Source organism: Pseudopodoces humilis, chromosome 3 (assembly GCF_049639895.1).
Source record: "Pseudopodoces humilis isolate 2021_Gansu_Grassland_sample_001 chromosome 3, ASM4963989v1, whole genome shotgun sequence".
Taxonomy (NCBI): Eukaryota; Metazoa; Chordata; class Aves; order Passeriformes; family Paridae; genus Pseudopodoces; species Pseudopodoces humilis.
In genome coordinates, this window is record NC_142202.1 from 28,382,129 (window position 1) to 28,396,148 (window position 14,020).

At 36.0% G+C, this 14,020-nt stretch overlaps 1 protein-coding gene across 3 annotated transcripts in view; it reads left to right on the top strand.

The window, feature by feature from the left end:
- BABAM2 (BRISC and BRCA1 A complex member 2) overlaps positions 1–14,020 on the top strand; it is a 167,150-nt gene that overhangs the window by 42,604 nt on the left and 110,526 nt on the right. For 2 of the 3 annotated variants that reach the window (XM_088052735.1, XM_014261371.2), the window contains exons 5-7: positions 1,026–1,067; positions 9,572–9,766; positions 13,714–13,788. In XM_088052735.1, coding sequence (XP_087908861.1) covers positions 1,026–1,067; positions 9,572–9,766; positions 13,714–13,788 — 312 coding nt within the window. The remainder of the gene's footprint in view (positions 1–1,025; positions 1,068–9,571; positions 9,767–13,713; positions 13,789–14,020) is intronic. The other variant, XM_005532806.3, reaches the window with a different exon arrangement.

Sequence of the window (14,020 nt, forward strand, 5' to 3'; positions counted from 1 at the left end):
AATGGTCATTCTGTCTAATAATGCAGTTTTGTATTTGATTTAATTCTGGGTTGTGAATTCTGTTATGGTTTATAATTGCACTTTTCTCCAATGAAATTAGTTTAAGTTGGATACCCTGAAGGTTCTTTCCTTCAGAAGATATGTTTCGGGCAAAGAAATAAATGTCTTTGCACTCAGGCTGATTTTCAAAAGATCTATTCATTTCCCCAAATGGAGGAGGGCTGAAGATACATTTTCTTTCCTTTTTATGTCTAAGTTTCAGCTTACATTTGTTTCAAAATCTTTGTTTTACTCATTCTTGACATTCTTTTACGTCTGTGTTTCCTTGCTCTCTTCTATTTCAGTTCCTCAGGCATATCTGTTTCTTTTTAGAGATAGCTACAGAAATACAATTCAAATTTAGTCAGCATCTTGAGTCTTTTGTTTGCAGTATAAGTGTTCACACAGTTTTACATGAACTCTGCCCATCTTCCAGATATGCAGCTTTTACTTTCATAAAGGAACCAAATGAATGTTTTCATGCTGGTTTTTTGAGAAGAGATAACTAATTTACAATAAGTTTCCTGGTGTCGTAGAGAAATAATTTTGATTTCCAGTATCTTACAAGATTTACACAATGGTATTTTGTAGGTGTTTTCTTTAGGAACTGTATTTTCTAAGTCTTATAAACCCTCTAGTAGTACAGTTGTGAAAATAGAGATGGCAATACTGCTTTCATGACAGTGAGATCCACCATGTTATACATTGATTTTAATTTATGGGATTTTGGAAGGGGAAAAATGGTTAGAAGAAAACATGGTTAGAAGAAAGTTCTGCATGTGCCACTCAACCATAAATGCTCAAGGGATGTTAGTGGATGCTATCCAAAGCATTAGCTGTGAAGGTTCTGCCTTTTTGCTGTAGCTAAAATTACTTGTGTTGACGGGAAAGGAAAAAAACCACAAGAGCTGATAAGAGTGAAAGACTTGCTATTTGAAAGGGACTCTTGAGGTGAAGCATTAACAGTGGTCTGTTCTCTGGTGCAGAGAGGGTCTGAGGAGTTGAAGCTTGTTCACACTGCCACCAAGGTATGGTAAATGAGTCTTTACGTAAAAGATGCATGTGCCTATGTCTTGTGGGGGAATTTTTCTTGTCTTCATGCTTTGTTCCTTTTACTTGCCATGTCTAGTTAAATATGTACACCTCTGGTAGCCAACTCCCAGGGGAAAAAAGTGCAGTGTACTCATGTGGAGGAACTAATGATTAGTGCAATGGATTCACTAACCCAGAATTTAGTATGTGCTGAGAGAATTAAGAAATTCCTTCTTGGATCAGGTAAAAGTGTTTTGTGCTTTCTGAGAGAGGTGTGCTGAGATGTCTGGAAAGAAACAAAACTTTCTCTAATTCCTTAGCAAGGTAGGACAAGAAATGCCTATGCATGCCATGTCTTTAGGAGATTATTTAGATAGTAGGCAGTTGTAGCTTTTAAGGGTCTGATTATCTTATAAGAGAGCTCTGCGGGAGAAACAGGCAGACTCTTCCAGGAAGAGTGTGCAACATAAAAATATTCTCATGGGCTCAGCTACACAGATTCTGGATTTCCTGAGTACCCTTACCAAGATCAGCTGTCTCTTCACTGCTTCTTCAGCAGGAAATAGAAAAAATTTGTAGTAACCTTTGGAAGCTGAGTTTACTCCTTTTTTGGGTGAATGGTACTTGAGGGGCAGTTTTACATTTGTTCTAGGTGAATGCAGAAAAGTGTTCTCCATGTGTCAGATTTGCTGGGATCTGTTATGGAGCTGCTTTGGGTATTGGATAATTTATCTAGAATCACACTGTGTAGCCAGTGGAAGAAAAAAAGGGAGATAATTTCATATATGATGTAAGATGCTTTTCTGATAGCAGAATTAATTTCTTATTGTGTTGTTTTCCTGCTCTGTATTTTCTTCTAAGTAAAGGCCCTCAGGTATATATGATTTCAAGTGTTTATAAGCTATTCTAATTTCTGTATCCAGTTTTCACAACCTCTTGCTGAAAAAAAAAATTAAAATAAATACTGACAACCCCAAGCTTTGCTTTATGCAAATGTTTTTATCTGGTATTCACAGCAGCAGAGCACAGAAGGTCTTTGTAAATTCTTTGGTTGTATTTGCAATGACAGAAGTGCTCCAGAGTTGAACTGTTTTTATGAAATGTTAAATTTTGATGTTTGCTTGGGCCCAAAAATGATCATTTCAAAGAAGATGACTCCAGAAAGTTGTTCCAGTGGTGCCTTGGGGGAGAGGGATATGAAGAACCTGTGAAAACAAGATGACAAGTAGATGGCATGTAGGTTTACAGTGACTGAGTTCAAGCTGCAGCCTGTAGGATGTTTAAGTGCTGGCTGCTAAGAAACTGAAGCCTTTGAAGTTGTTATAACACTCCAGCCCTGCAAATACTGTGAAAAATATCTGTTGATAGAAAGATGTGAGCATATGGTAGGTAATTATCCTGTGCCTTTTTTTGTGAGCAATTTCCCTGTGGTGGCCTATGATGAGTAGAGCCAAGTGGGGACTGAAATCATATATGCCAGTTTCTAGGCTAATGCTGTAACCACTGGACCAGTATCCCCTCTGTATTTATGCTAATATTACACTGATTTTTCTCATTACAGGTAAAAACTTGTATTGGTACTAATTTTAAGCCCCTGTAGGATGCAAGTTGTGTGCATGTGGTGTGCAGTGATATAAACAAAATGCAAATTTGTACTTAACATTATTCTTTATGATAATTCTGGATGAAAGATGCTATAGAAATGCATTACCACTGTTACGGGCTTGGGAGGTTTTGTTTACTGGCATTTTTTCATGAAAGTTAATTTCTTGCTTAGAAATATAGAAGTACACTAACTTAAAATAAGATCTTACTGTTATTTCCTGTAGTATAGCCAGGAAAAACAGTTGCAATCTGTCTTCTTTAAAATCACATTCCTGGAAGATTTTCTGGCAACCTGGATATTTAAACACATTTCAAAGAAAAACAACTTCAAATCATTTAGAAATTATTACTGTATTTAATTTCTGATAGTGTAGAATTATAGTTTGCTGCAGACATTGCTCTGAGTTATGAAATAAGCAATAAGGAGTCTATGAATTAGCAGCTTTATGGAACATGAGGTCCATTGTATTGTAAAAAAAAAATGGAGAATAGTTAATCATGGACACTGAGTAGTTTGCATAGGTTCTTGATTAGCTTTTTTGGAAGGATAAAGGAAAGAATACAAAGCACAGAATGTACCAGAACAAAATTTAAATGTGGTTTCTTTGCCAGAAGTTGCATAGTACAGCCTCTTTGGAAAGCTAAATTCTGCATGTCTTTTCTAATAGGGCTGAGAAGTTACTTTGTTGGGGGTTTTTCGCTTGCCTCACCTGTAAGATCCCACTAGAACTGATAGTGTCAGGCTGCAAATTTTCCTTGTCTCTTTTGGAAATCCAGCTGGTGTCATTGCGACTCATTTAAATGAGTTACAGTTGAAATGACTTAAATTGCATGCTGTGGGTGGCCTTTTAACTGCTCTACTCCGCCTCTTATACCAACTTCAAGTGAATTAATTTTCTCAACTCTGGTCATGTCTGAATGTCAAAAAACCTTTCCCTGTCAAACTGTTCACTTACTACGCAGCCAACTTCTGTCAGTAGACAGTATCAAGAGCCAGGGAATTCTGAAATTGAATTTGCAGCCCAACAAAATCTCTGGGATTATACTTCTTAGTGGAAATCAGTGCTCCTTGATGAGATTGTTTAACTTAATATCTGGCAGAATATCAGATCTCCTGAATCACTTGGATTTCTCCAATGTAGACACAGTTTGTTTGACGCATATAGTCTATTAATCTCTGCATAATAATTGAATACTATTTTTCCATTCCTATTGCTACACAACATGAACTAGAGGGCAAAATTAGCGAATGTACATGCTATTGGTTAATCATTTTAAGGTCTAGGTAACTGTTTTCTTGAAGACCTTGTCCTGAAACTTTGTTCTATAATGAAAAAAATCAGCCAGGATGACTTCTGCCATGAAGGAGCATTCTACTTCCTTACGTTGAATTGCTTACTTATGGATAGGTAAACAGTTATTGGCCATTTTCTGTATGACATGTTCTGTAGCTACAACCGTGTGGGCACTGATGCTTCTGGAGTCTGGTCTCTCATCATATGAAAGTTCTCATTCCCTTACTTTTTTTGTAGGCTGTTTTGAATTCATTCCTGTGGATCGTTTTTCATTCATTCATTCATTCATTCATTCATTCATTCATTCATTCATTCATTCATTCATTCTCTAACTAGAAAAATGGGGTTTACACAGTTGTCACAGATGACATTACCAGACTTTTGTGTCCACAAGAATATACAGTTATCTTTGGATGCTACTAAACCTGCTACTAAAACTTTTGTACCTCTTAAGATGAGACAACAGTTGATCTTTTTAGAAAATAAAAATTACACAAGTTGCAGTATGGAAAAGCCAAAAATAAAGCTAAAATTAAAAACTGAATGGTTGAAATTAAGATCTGATGCATGCAGTTACTCCTAGTTTTAGTGGAGATCATGGAGAGACATGCAAGCAGTGACTAGACAGAAGAGGATTTTTTGTGTCTTCATCTGTGTGCTCAGAAATGACAGGCAAGTTCTTCAATGATATGCTGAAAAAATTATAACATAAATGATGTCCTAACCAATCTGAGTTGTGTATGTAGGCCGTCATGTGAGATAAGCATGAATGCAGAACTAGTTGCAGATACATTTTGGGTTGATTCACACTGGTATATTGTTGTACAGTGGGGCACTTTGAGTCTAACTGGCTAACTATTAACTTAGGAAATTTGCACTGCAGAGTTCATTTAAAGATATGTGTTAGCAAACAGGGCAAGGGATTGTATCCAAGTCTGGATTTCTTTATTTTAAATGCATTAATGATTGTTCTTATTAACTCTATGGAAAGCCTGCAGAAATCTCATTTCAAATTAGACAGGATTAATTGAATGAAGTATGTAACGTAGTCTGTCAATACCCCAGTCACTGTGATCATTTTTTTCTCTATAAAATGCATTTTATTCACAATTTTATAGCTAATTCAGGAAAAAAAATTCTTTTCAGCATGCATGTGATTTTGGTAAAATGGTCTGTGAGCAAGGCAGAAGATTTTGATATAAGCCACAGGAAGCAACAATAGCAACATGTATATACATAAATGTCTTGTTATTTCTGTATTTGGGTTTTTCATACCTTCTTGGCTTCAGTGATCTGTCTGTGTTCTTACTCCCAGGATTTTTTAGGGTTGTAACAACTAAACCTCATAATCTTGAAATTACATCAGATTTTAATACTTACACAAGATCTAAGTTTTGTAGCAGAACTTGAAGCCATGAAACACAAACAGCAGAAGCTCTGTTCTAATGTTTTAAATCTTCTTAACTACAATCTTATAAAAAGCTGGATTGGTTAGAGCTGAAATGCAGCCTTCAGGCAAACAATCAGAAAATTAAGCATGCAGGTTACTACTCTTTTTGCTCCAAGTTTAAGATTTTGCCGATTTCTGAAGTCCAGTAGTGAATACAATACTGCATCACTAAATAAAACCTTATTTAGAAGCTCCTTTACCTCTAGAGAAGGTCAGCTAGAGGGGCACTACTCTCATTAACTAGAGTGACCAATTGTGTGTCCTCAGAAGAATCTCTGTGATTCTGAAATTGTAGCAGTGTAGACACTCTAAAAGGATTAAACTTGACAAATCAAATTCTGCCTTAGATTTCAACAATGTATTTTACAGGTAGACACTTATTTTATCTTTGATTTCAAAAACAGAAGGAAGATTAAAGAAGGTACTGGTTGAAACTGAGAGTGATATAGCACTGATTTTGACATCCTGTTGAAGTTGGATTACAGTAAAGTTTAAAAGTATTTTCAGGTGAAAGAACCTAGTACTTAGGACAAATAACTTACACTAAGATATGTAAAAAAAAATCTTATACATAAACATGGCATTGTATTCAGTAGTGTTTGTGTTAAAATATATGAGTTTAGATTTTGTGAAAAGTACAGCCCTTCTGCAAAGTTAACAAAATGGGTGGAAATGTAGTGGCCAAGTGCCAAGTAACATGCCCTATAATAATATAATTTTAAAGCTAAAAACATTTTATATAAATTAGAACTTGTGTTTCAGAAAATTTGTGTAGCCTTTGTATGTTTCTTCTTTCATCAGTGAGAATCCATTATAATTCATGTATGTCCGGGATGGGTAGTTTGATTGTTCTTCAAGTGATTTGATTTTATAACCAGTTTATACTTTGAAACTTAAGTTGCTGAATGAGAGGTGTTTAGTAAGGATCCTACAGTTAAAACATTCATTCTAATTTCTGTAGCTTTAAGGCAATACAGAATAGAAACTGTTTTGATGAAATGTTCTTGAATTCTTTGAAAAGAGCACTCCTTTAGCTTTGTGCTGCACAAATGACAATGGATTTCCTTTTGCTCTTTTTTTGTTCTGTAGTGTAATGTTATTTAAAAAACAAAAGGTTCAGTTGCATTTAGGTCAGTTATTAAAATACTGTTGGTCATTTCCTTTGACAGAACATTTCTATTGTGTTATACCAATGTCATTAGGAGGAAAGGTTATTCCCACTTGTCTGGCTGATATCAATACATACTGGCATATTACATCCTCCGGCTTGCTGGAAATGTTTTATTTGAGCAGCAGCTTGGGAACAGGAAATTTAAGGTTATATGCAATCTGGTTTCAGACTGCATGGTAGAAAATGCGTTTCCTAGAAAATGCTGTCTACCTGACAGATTTTCTCTAGTATTTTGTAGAATTGGATAAGCTTAAATGGATTCAAGTTGCAGATAAATTTTTACCAGCTCTAGGTGGCAGACAAGGTAGAACAAGGATTTCAGTCACTCTGTAGTACTTGATGAACTTAAATGAATTGCATTAGTATGTCACCAATTCCTCTGGAATGGGGTTTACCTCTTAAGATATGGCAATGATAATATTCCCATTTTGTAAGTGTTCCTACTGTCTAGAAGGGGGAGAAAACAAAGTACTTTTACATCAAGCCGGGGTCAAATGTGAAGTCTGTGATACTGGGGTAACTTTTAAAGGCAGAGGTTCAAGGATAGTGTTTCAGCCATGCTGAGCAGCTCTTTTGACCAGAATCAGAGTGAGCAGGAAAATAGGGTTCAATCTTGTGGCTGTTCATGCATGTAAAACACAGCAATACATACTTCCCATTGCTTTCACTGACAAATTAGACTGGTATGTTTCAAGTGATGATGCTGAAAACGAGAAATTAATTTTGTTAAGATCTTATATATATTGCTGCAGTGGGAAAAAAGTACAAAGTTGTGGAAAGAGAAACACTTGGAGTATTAAGCTGTCATACACATATACTAAAGTCTGTATAAAACTATTCCATAGGGAAATATCTAAAGTCATCAGAAATAATAGAAGTTATAAGCCTTTTTAATGGAAATAGCCATCTTAGTTAGAGATCACTACAAGTAAATTTCATTGTAGAGCTGAAGCATGGTGCCTGGTGAGTAACTGATTAAGCTTTCTGCCTTTTCAGGGTATCAGAAGATAAAATTTGTATACAAACTCATTTGTTTATTTTCTTTATTTTAAATGCATTAATGATTGTTCTTATTAACTTTATGGAAGGCCTGCAGAAATCTCATTTCAAATTAGCCAGAGCTATGGAGTCTCACCTTGCTTATGACCCTTTTTCAGTTAGAGCTTATTTTAAACCTCTTCATAAAGCTAAAAATAACTGAGGTTGGAAGGAGCCTTTAGATAGAGACCATTAGTCTGGCTGCCCTGCCTGGGCAGGATCAGATAGATCAGGCTGTCCAGGTCCTTGTTTGGTCATGTTTTGGGTACCTCTAAAAACAGACTCAACAATTTCTCTGTGCAACCCATTCATTTGTGTTTATTACTTGTATTTTTTACTTTTGGTGTTACACAAAATATGAATTTGTTTATGAAACACCTGCAACATACAGGAAAAAGTAACATGGCGTCTAATTACATTGAATACAAACATGGATAGCAAATTTTATGAAGCTACTGTATTATATCTTCACTTAGTTGTAAAATGCAGACATCTTTGCTAGTTCTGAGTTTCTTAGTGTTAACTGTAGAATTCATGCAATTTACAGTTCTCTTGCAGCTAGTTTATTGTCAAATGTCTGTGTGACATATGGCCTTCTAGTACCTAAATGGGCCCTCAAGAGAGCTTAAAAGGGAGTTTTTTCAAGAGCATGGAGTGGTGGGAGAAAGGGTAATGGCTTTAAATTGAAATAAGGTAAATTAAAATTAGATTATAAGGAAGAAATTATTTACTGTGAAGGTGGTGAGGCACTGGAATGGGTTGCACAGAGAAGCTGTGGATACCCCATCCTTGGAAGTGTTGAAGGCCTGGTTGGAAGGTACTTTTAGCACCCTGGACTAGTGGAAGGTGTCCATCACCTAAGCTACATAATCTTCAAGGTTGCTACCAATCCAAACCATTCCATGATTCTCTGAAATGTGGATTAATTTTGCTTATACCGAAAGCTCACCAAAAGGCACATGACTGTGTTAACATGTTCTGGGGTTTCAAGAAAACCTCTTGAAGACCCATGTGCAAAGCATATGAGCACCTAAGTACTTTGATTCAGTGCTGTCTCACCCTAAAGCATGGACTACAGGGTGAGTCTGCCTTTCACATAGGTCAATTTTTGGTCAGCTAGATGTAGGCATGCAACATTGGTCACATTGGGTATGGTTTATAACACCAAATACTTCCTGAATAAAACTTACTGCGCACAGAAGACTGATCTAAGCCAATTATAGGAGTGATAACATCACTACTGTGGTACTGACACAGTTATCTTGATTGTATTATTTTTATTTCTGTTAGCTATTTCTTGAAATACAGTGTAATAAAAATTTCTGCCAGGCATGTTAAAGACACTTCTGTGTATGGATGACATTTGTGTTAAGAGGATGAGTCAAGATAATTCAAGTGAAGAGACAGTTAAGGTGAAATAATCACAACTTTGAGGCAAAAGAAGAGAACCCATTTGCTGTACCACTAGGAATGTAGCCACCGTTTGAGATAATGAAGCAGAGCAGTTTGTGTAGTTGGTGTTAATTTGCCATAGTTACTTGATTGACTGCTTTTTGAATCAGTTACTCTGCAAAGTTGTACTTACCTAATCCTTGTGTGTTGCATATCAGTTTTAATTTAATTCAAACTTTTCCAGTTCTCAGATGCAACAGTATAATTTTAGGAAATAATAGAATGGTAATTTGAGCCTATATAAGCCTGGTAGTAGCCCTGTTATCAGTTTTATGGTAGGTTTCCTATTTGACATTAAGCTTCTGCTGTTTCACCTGTTTTTCTTCCCAAAGCATGTTAGAACCTTTGTATTTTAATATTATGGTTTAGCCTTGTCACAAAGGTTCCAAATACATATGTGCGTCTGGTATCAATATGAAAGGGGGATTGCTTGTCTTTTACTGCTGTAAGTAATTTTGGTCTTGGTCTTTGTTTTTTCCTACTCAACAGAATTTAGCTTCCTGGAATCCTTCAAACCCTGAATGCCTTCTGCTTGTTGTGAAAGAGCTTGTGCAGCAGTATCACCAATTTCAGTGCAGCCGATTACGGGAGAGCTCTCGTCTCATGTTTGAGTATCAGACTTTACTTGAAGAGCCCCAGTATGGAGAAAACATGGAAATCTATGCTGGCAAAAAAAACAACTGGGTGAGCTCTTATTTCATCTAAAATGCTTTTAATAAATATAACTCTTGCTTTGGAAAGCCTAGGTTCTTCTTGTGGATCTCCATGCTTTCTGTTTCCAGTGGAGAAAACTCCTATTTGACTTCAGCTCATTTTCTATACTCCGTGTTTTGTATGTTGCTGTATTTCATTACCTTGGTTGAACCATATTTCCAGGTGCAAACTGGTTTTGAACCTGGTGTTCATTCAGCTGATTTATAGGTGAAAACATTGAAACTGTTGAAAAGCCTGTGCTGTGTTTAGAGGGCAAAGTATAATGTTAATGTGGAAGTCTGAGTTAGCTTTGAAGATTTGAGAGGCAGAATAACAGTGTTGGTATGACACCCTGCCAGTCTACCAGCCTGCTTAGAAGTGGGATGTATTAGGGTATGTTTCCGCATTATCGTTGAGTTGATTTAATTGGTAGCTGCAGCTGCTGGTATCTCTCTTGCATTTGTCTAAGCTGAGATGAGTTGTTCTGGGAACCTAAACCAGAGAGGGAAAACTAACCCAACTAATTTTCTGCAAGAGGAGGCAAGATGGGCTAGAGCAGTGACTTTGTAGGGCCATGCTTTCGTATGACAGTCAGACATTAAACTGACTTATCTGTTTCCTGAAGTTATATCCCATGTTCCCACATGGAAAATGTGCCATTCTATATAAAGACACTCTGTGTATACTATACTCTTTAGTGTACTATAGTGTAAGATGTGGCCATTGGCGATGTAGACGTTTTGGTTACTGTGTGAATTGATGATTTTTTTAAAATCATTCTCTGCCACATGCTAAGCTTTGCAATAATCAGGTTTTTTTCTGCTGGTAATATATTTTTCTTGGGAAGTTTGGAGTAAGATATGTCAGGAAACATCTAATGGTGTTCATAATGAACTTGTTTACCTTTTGCTTTCAGAAATAGCATACTCTTAAGATAAACTGGCCTTCAGAAGCAATATCTTTTGAAACAGGTGCTGTCTGAAAATTGATGAAAATTCAGCACTCCTATTATCAAGGCCTAGAATTCAACTTTATCTCACTTTAATCATCTTGAAGTTACAGTTGATGCAAGGATATTTACTTTACAACTCACACATTCTTTTTCTTTTCTTAGACAAGTCATCTAGGCTTTTTATTTTTGAACCCAGATTTAATTTTCTTCATCAAAGAAATTCAGACCTCTTTAATGTTTATAGATCAGAATATTTGATTGAAATTAACTTATTCACAGAGAGTAATATGGCACCTTATTGCCCATAGCTGGCATCACAAACAACTTGCTGTATCTCTAAATTTCATCAGACAGGTTTATTGAAGTGCAGGAGGCTTTCTGAACTGTACTGAAATCTTATCACACTTTTTTGCCAGTTGCAAAAATTCTACTCAAGATTGTAGGGGGTTTCTTTGTTTTTGAGAGGAAAGACGTAGCTACTCAAGCCTTTCGAGTCTTCTCAGTCTTTCATGACTGAATAAAGAACTTCCTTTTCTGCAATTTTAAATGCTGTTTTAATTTAAAAATATTCCAATAAAATAAATTTTAAATAAATTTTGAGTCAAATCCTTTTCATATAGCAGAGCTATTTTAGATTTTTCAGTAGGGTGTGCTTTTTTCCACGTCTTCATTCTCTGTCAAGAAGACTTTTTCATGTCTTGAAGATTCTGTGAACTTGGTATATGCGACAGAGGCTTGCATACTAGTGTCCTAAAACAAAACTGTGAAACCACCTTGTGTAGTTCTCTTTCCTGTCCTTTACAACTGATTTGTTAGCCTCAAGGATCAGCAGAATAGGACTGGTTTTCTAAAAAACAGGAGGTAAATGGCCTTTTATCTTCTCTGCCTAATTGAAATTCATGTTGCTGCTGTCTCACAGGAATCAATAGTAGTTCAGCAGATTTCTGAAATAATCAAGTATGAACCTTGCACAGTGTTATGAAAACAGTCATCTTAGGTGCATGAGTTAAAAATACTTTGAAGAGAAGATCTGAATTCAGCACTCTGACCCAAAATGGAACAGAAATTTGCTCTTACACCTTTGTTCCACTATCTCCAGTTTCCTAAAATGGAAGTCTCCAATATATATGACAAATCGACAAACTGTTATCTAGTTTAGTAGCTTTATGTTGGTGGAGTACCAGTGGATGCAGGAGTCCATTAAATACTTAATTGTCCAGGGCTGTGGCTAAAAATTCATCTGTCTCAACCTGATGCCTGTATCCAGCTATTTTGGGCTGGAGAGGTGAGCACCATGGACAGGGGCTGCTCCCTGTCCAGCCAGAACACCTTTGGAAATATTAATTGGCAAAATAATCTTGATTGAATGATATGAAAGATCTGGACTTTTTGGAGCAGCTGATGAACAGAGCAGCATTGATCAGAGGTCATTCTGATCAATGTTCAGTGGACATCCCAGTTCATCAGACTTGGTATAATATCAAAAATAATTTTCTGGATTTTATGGCAAATGTTGTATGGCATTTTTTGAAAGTCCATAAGAGAAGCACTATCTGTAATACCCATTTCATTCCAGATAAGAAGTGAGGACCCTGACTGTCATCATAGCAGTCTTCATATTACATGTGTGCAAGAAGTTGGTGATTTTTCTTCATACATCAGTAGTACAGCATCAGGAAGTTGGCATCTCTCCTCACATGTGGTGGAATCAGGAAAGGTTTCACAGTTACCAGGAAAGGTTTCACAGTTGGACTTTTACATACACTCATTTTTTGTTGCATAGTGTTTCTATGAGCAATTTTTTTGCCTATCTTATGTGATTACCAGTGACAAATTTAAGGGCAATTCTTATCTAGCTTGCATAAGGGTGGATTACAGCCCAACATCACACAAACCATTTTGGCAAATGATGTAACTTAAAAGGTACCATTGGGAAGATTTCAGTTGCATTCCAGATCTTGTTTTTTCTTGTTTAGTGACTGAAAGGTAGAATGAGTTAGCTCTAGTTCATGCCTGGTAAGTTAACCCAGAAACAGATTTGCACTGACAAATTGGTTAGCTTGTCTCAGATTATCCCAGTTTTTTGTACTTAATTGCATAAAATCAATGATTAACAGTTTCTTTACTGCTAATTCAACCTACCCAACAAATATAGCTGCTGTGTGGCTGCTTTATTGAACTAAAAAAAATAGAAATAAGAAAAAATTAATATGGAGGAAATTCAGCAGGCATTTAAAAAAAAAAAAAAAGTTAACTTTGTTGCTTCATAACCAGGTGGACAAAGTCTGGCTTTAAGGAAGTGTATGAAACAGAAAGGAAATCCTTTCCATTTCCTTCTCATACCCTTTATACGTAAAAAAGAGCAATGTGTATGGGACGCTTGGCAGATTTTCAGTAAATGGTTGTCTGGGTGTTTAGAGTTACATAATTCTTCAAACAAATTATTTAAAGCTTTATTCTTTAGCTCTTTTCCCCTAAGTTTATTCAGAGGACACTTTAGATAACGTGCTCACTTTTCTAAACACAAATTTTCTGACATATATCTGCAGTATTTGTAAAGATGCCTCTATTTTGTCTATATGCTCTTATCAGTTTGTCAGGTTTTAGCTTTTGCTTTTAGCTTTGACTCTTTGTAGGTCTCAGCAGACCTTTGTCCGGAAATTAGTACAGCCAAGATACATCTATATTTAGGGCGTAACAAAGTATAGTCTGATTTTTTTGTCATGCACATTGTTTTATTCTAAATACTTTTTGCTGTTGACTTACTGGCAATGAGGGTTAATGTTTTTTAAGGTGTTTTTTCATATGACACCTGTGAAATCTGAAATTTCTTTTTCTCTCCAGTAGTTCTATTTAGCAATTTTATTTTAAATCTCAACCCTTGTCTTTGGTATGCACTCCTACACATTTTTCTGGATAGTGTTTAATCTTCAGAATAGCTCTCTTTTAGCTACCATGTCTCATTAGTGTTACCTTTTTTTCACAGACTGGAGAATTCTCAGCTCGCTTCCTCTTGAAGTTGCCTGTTGATTTCAGCAATATTCCTACATACCTTCTCAAGGTAAAGATGACTGTCTTAAGTTGACAGTATTTGTGGGAGAGTATGAATTACTGCAATCTCCTTAGTAATTATTTTGACTTTCCTGCCTTCCTACTCTCCAAGAGTTTGAAAGTTCAGCATTTCTAAGTCTGATTGGATTATATTTTGGAAAGCTGATATTGGATATACTGTTGTTCTGTCTACCAATTTAGTGACATCTTTTATGTGAGTTTGTGGAATTTCATGACATGTC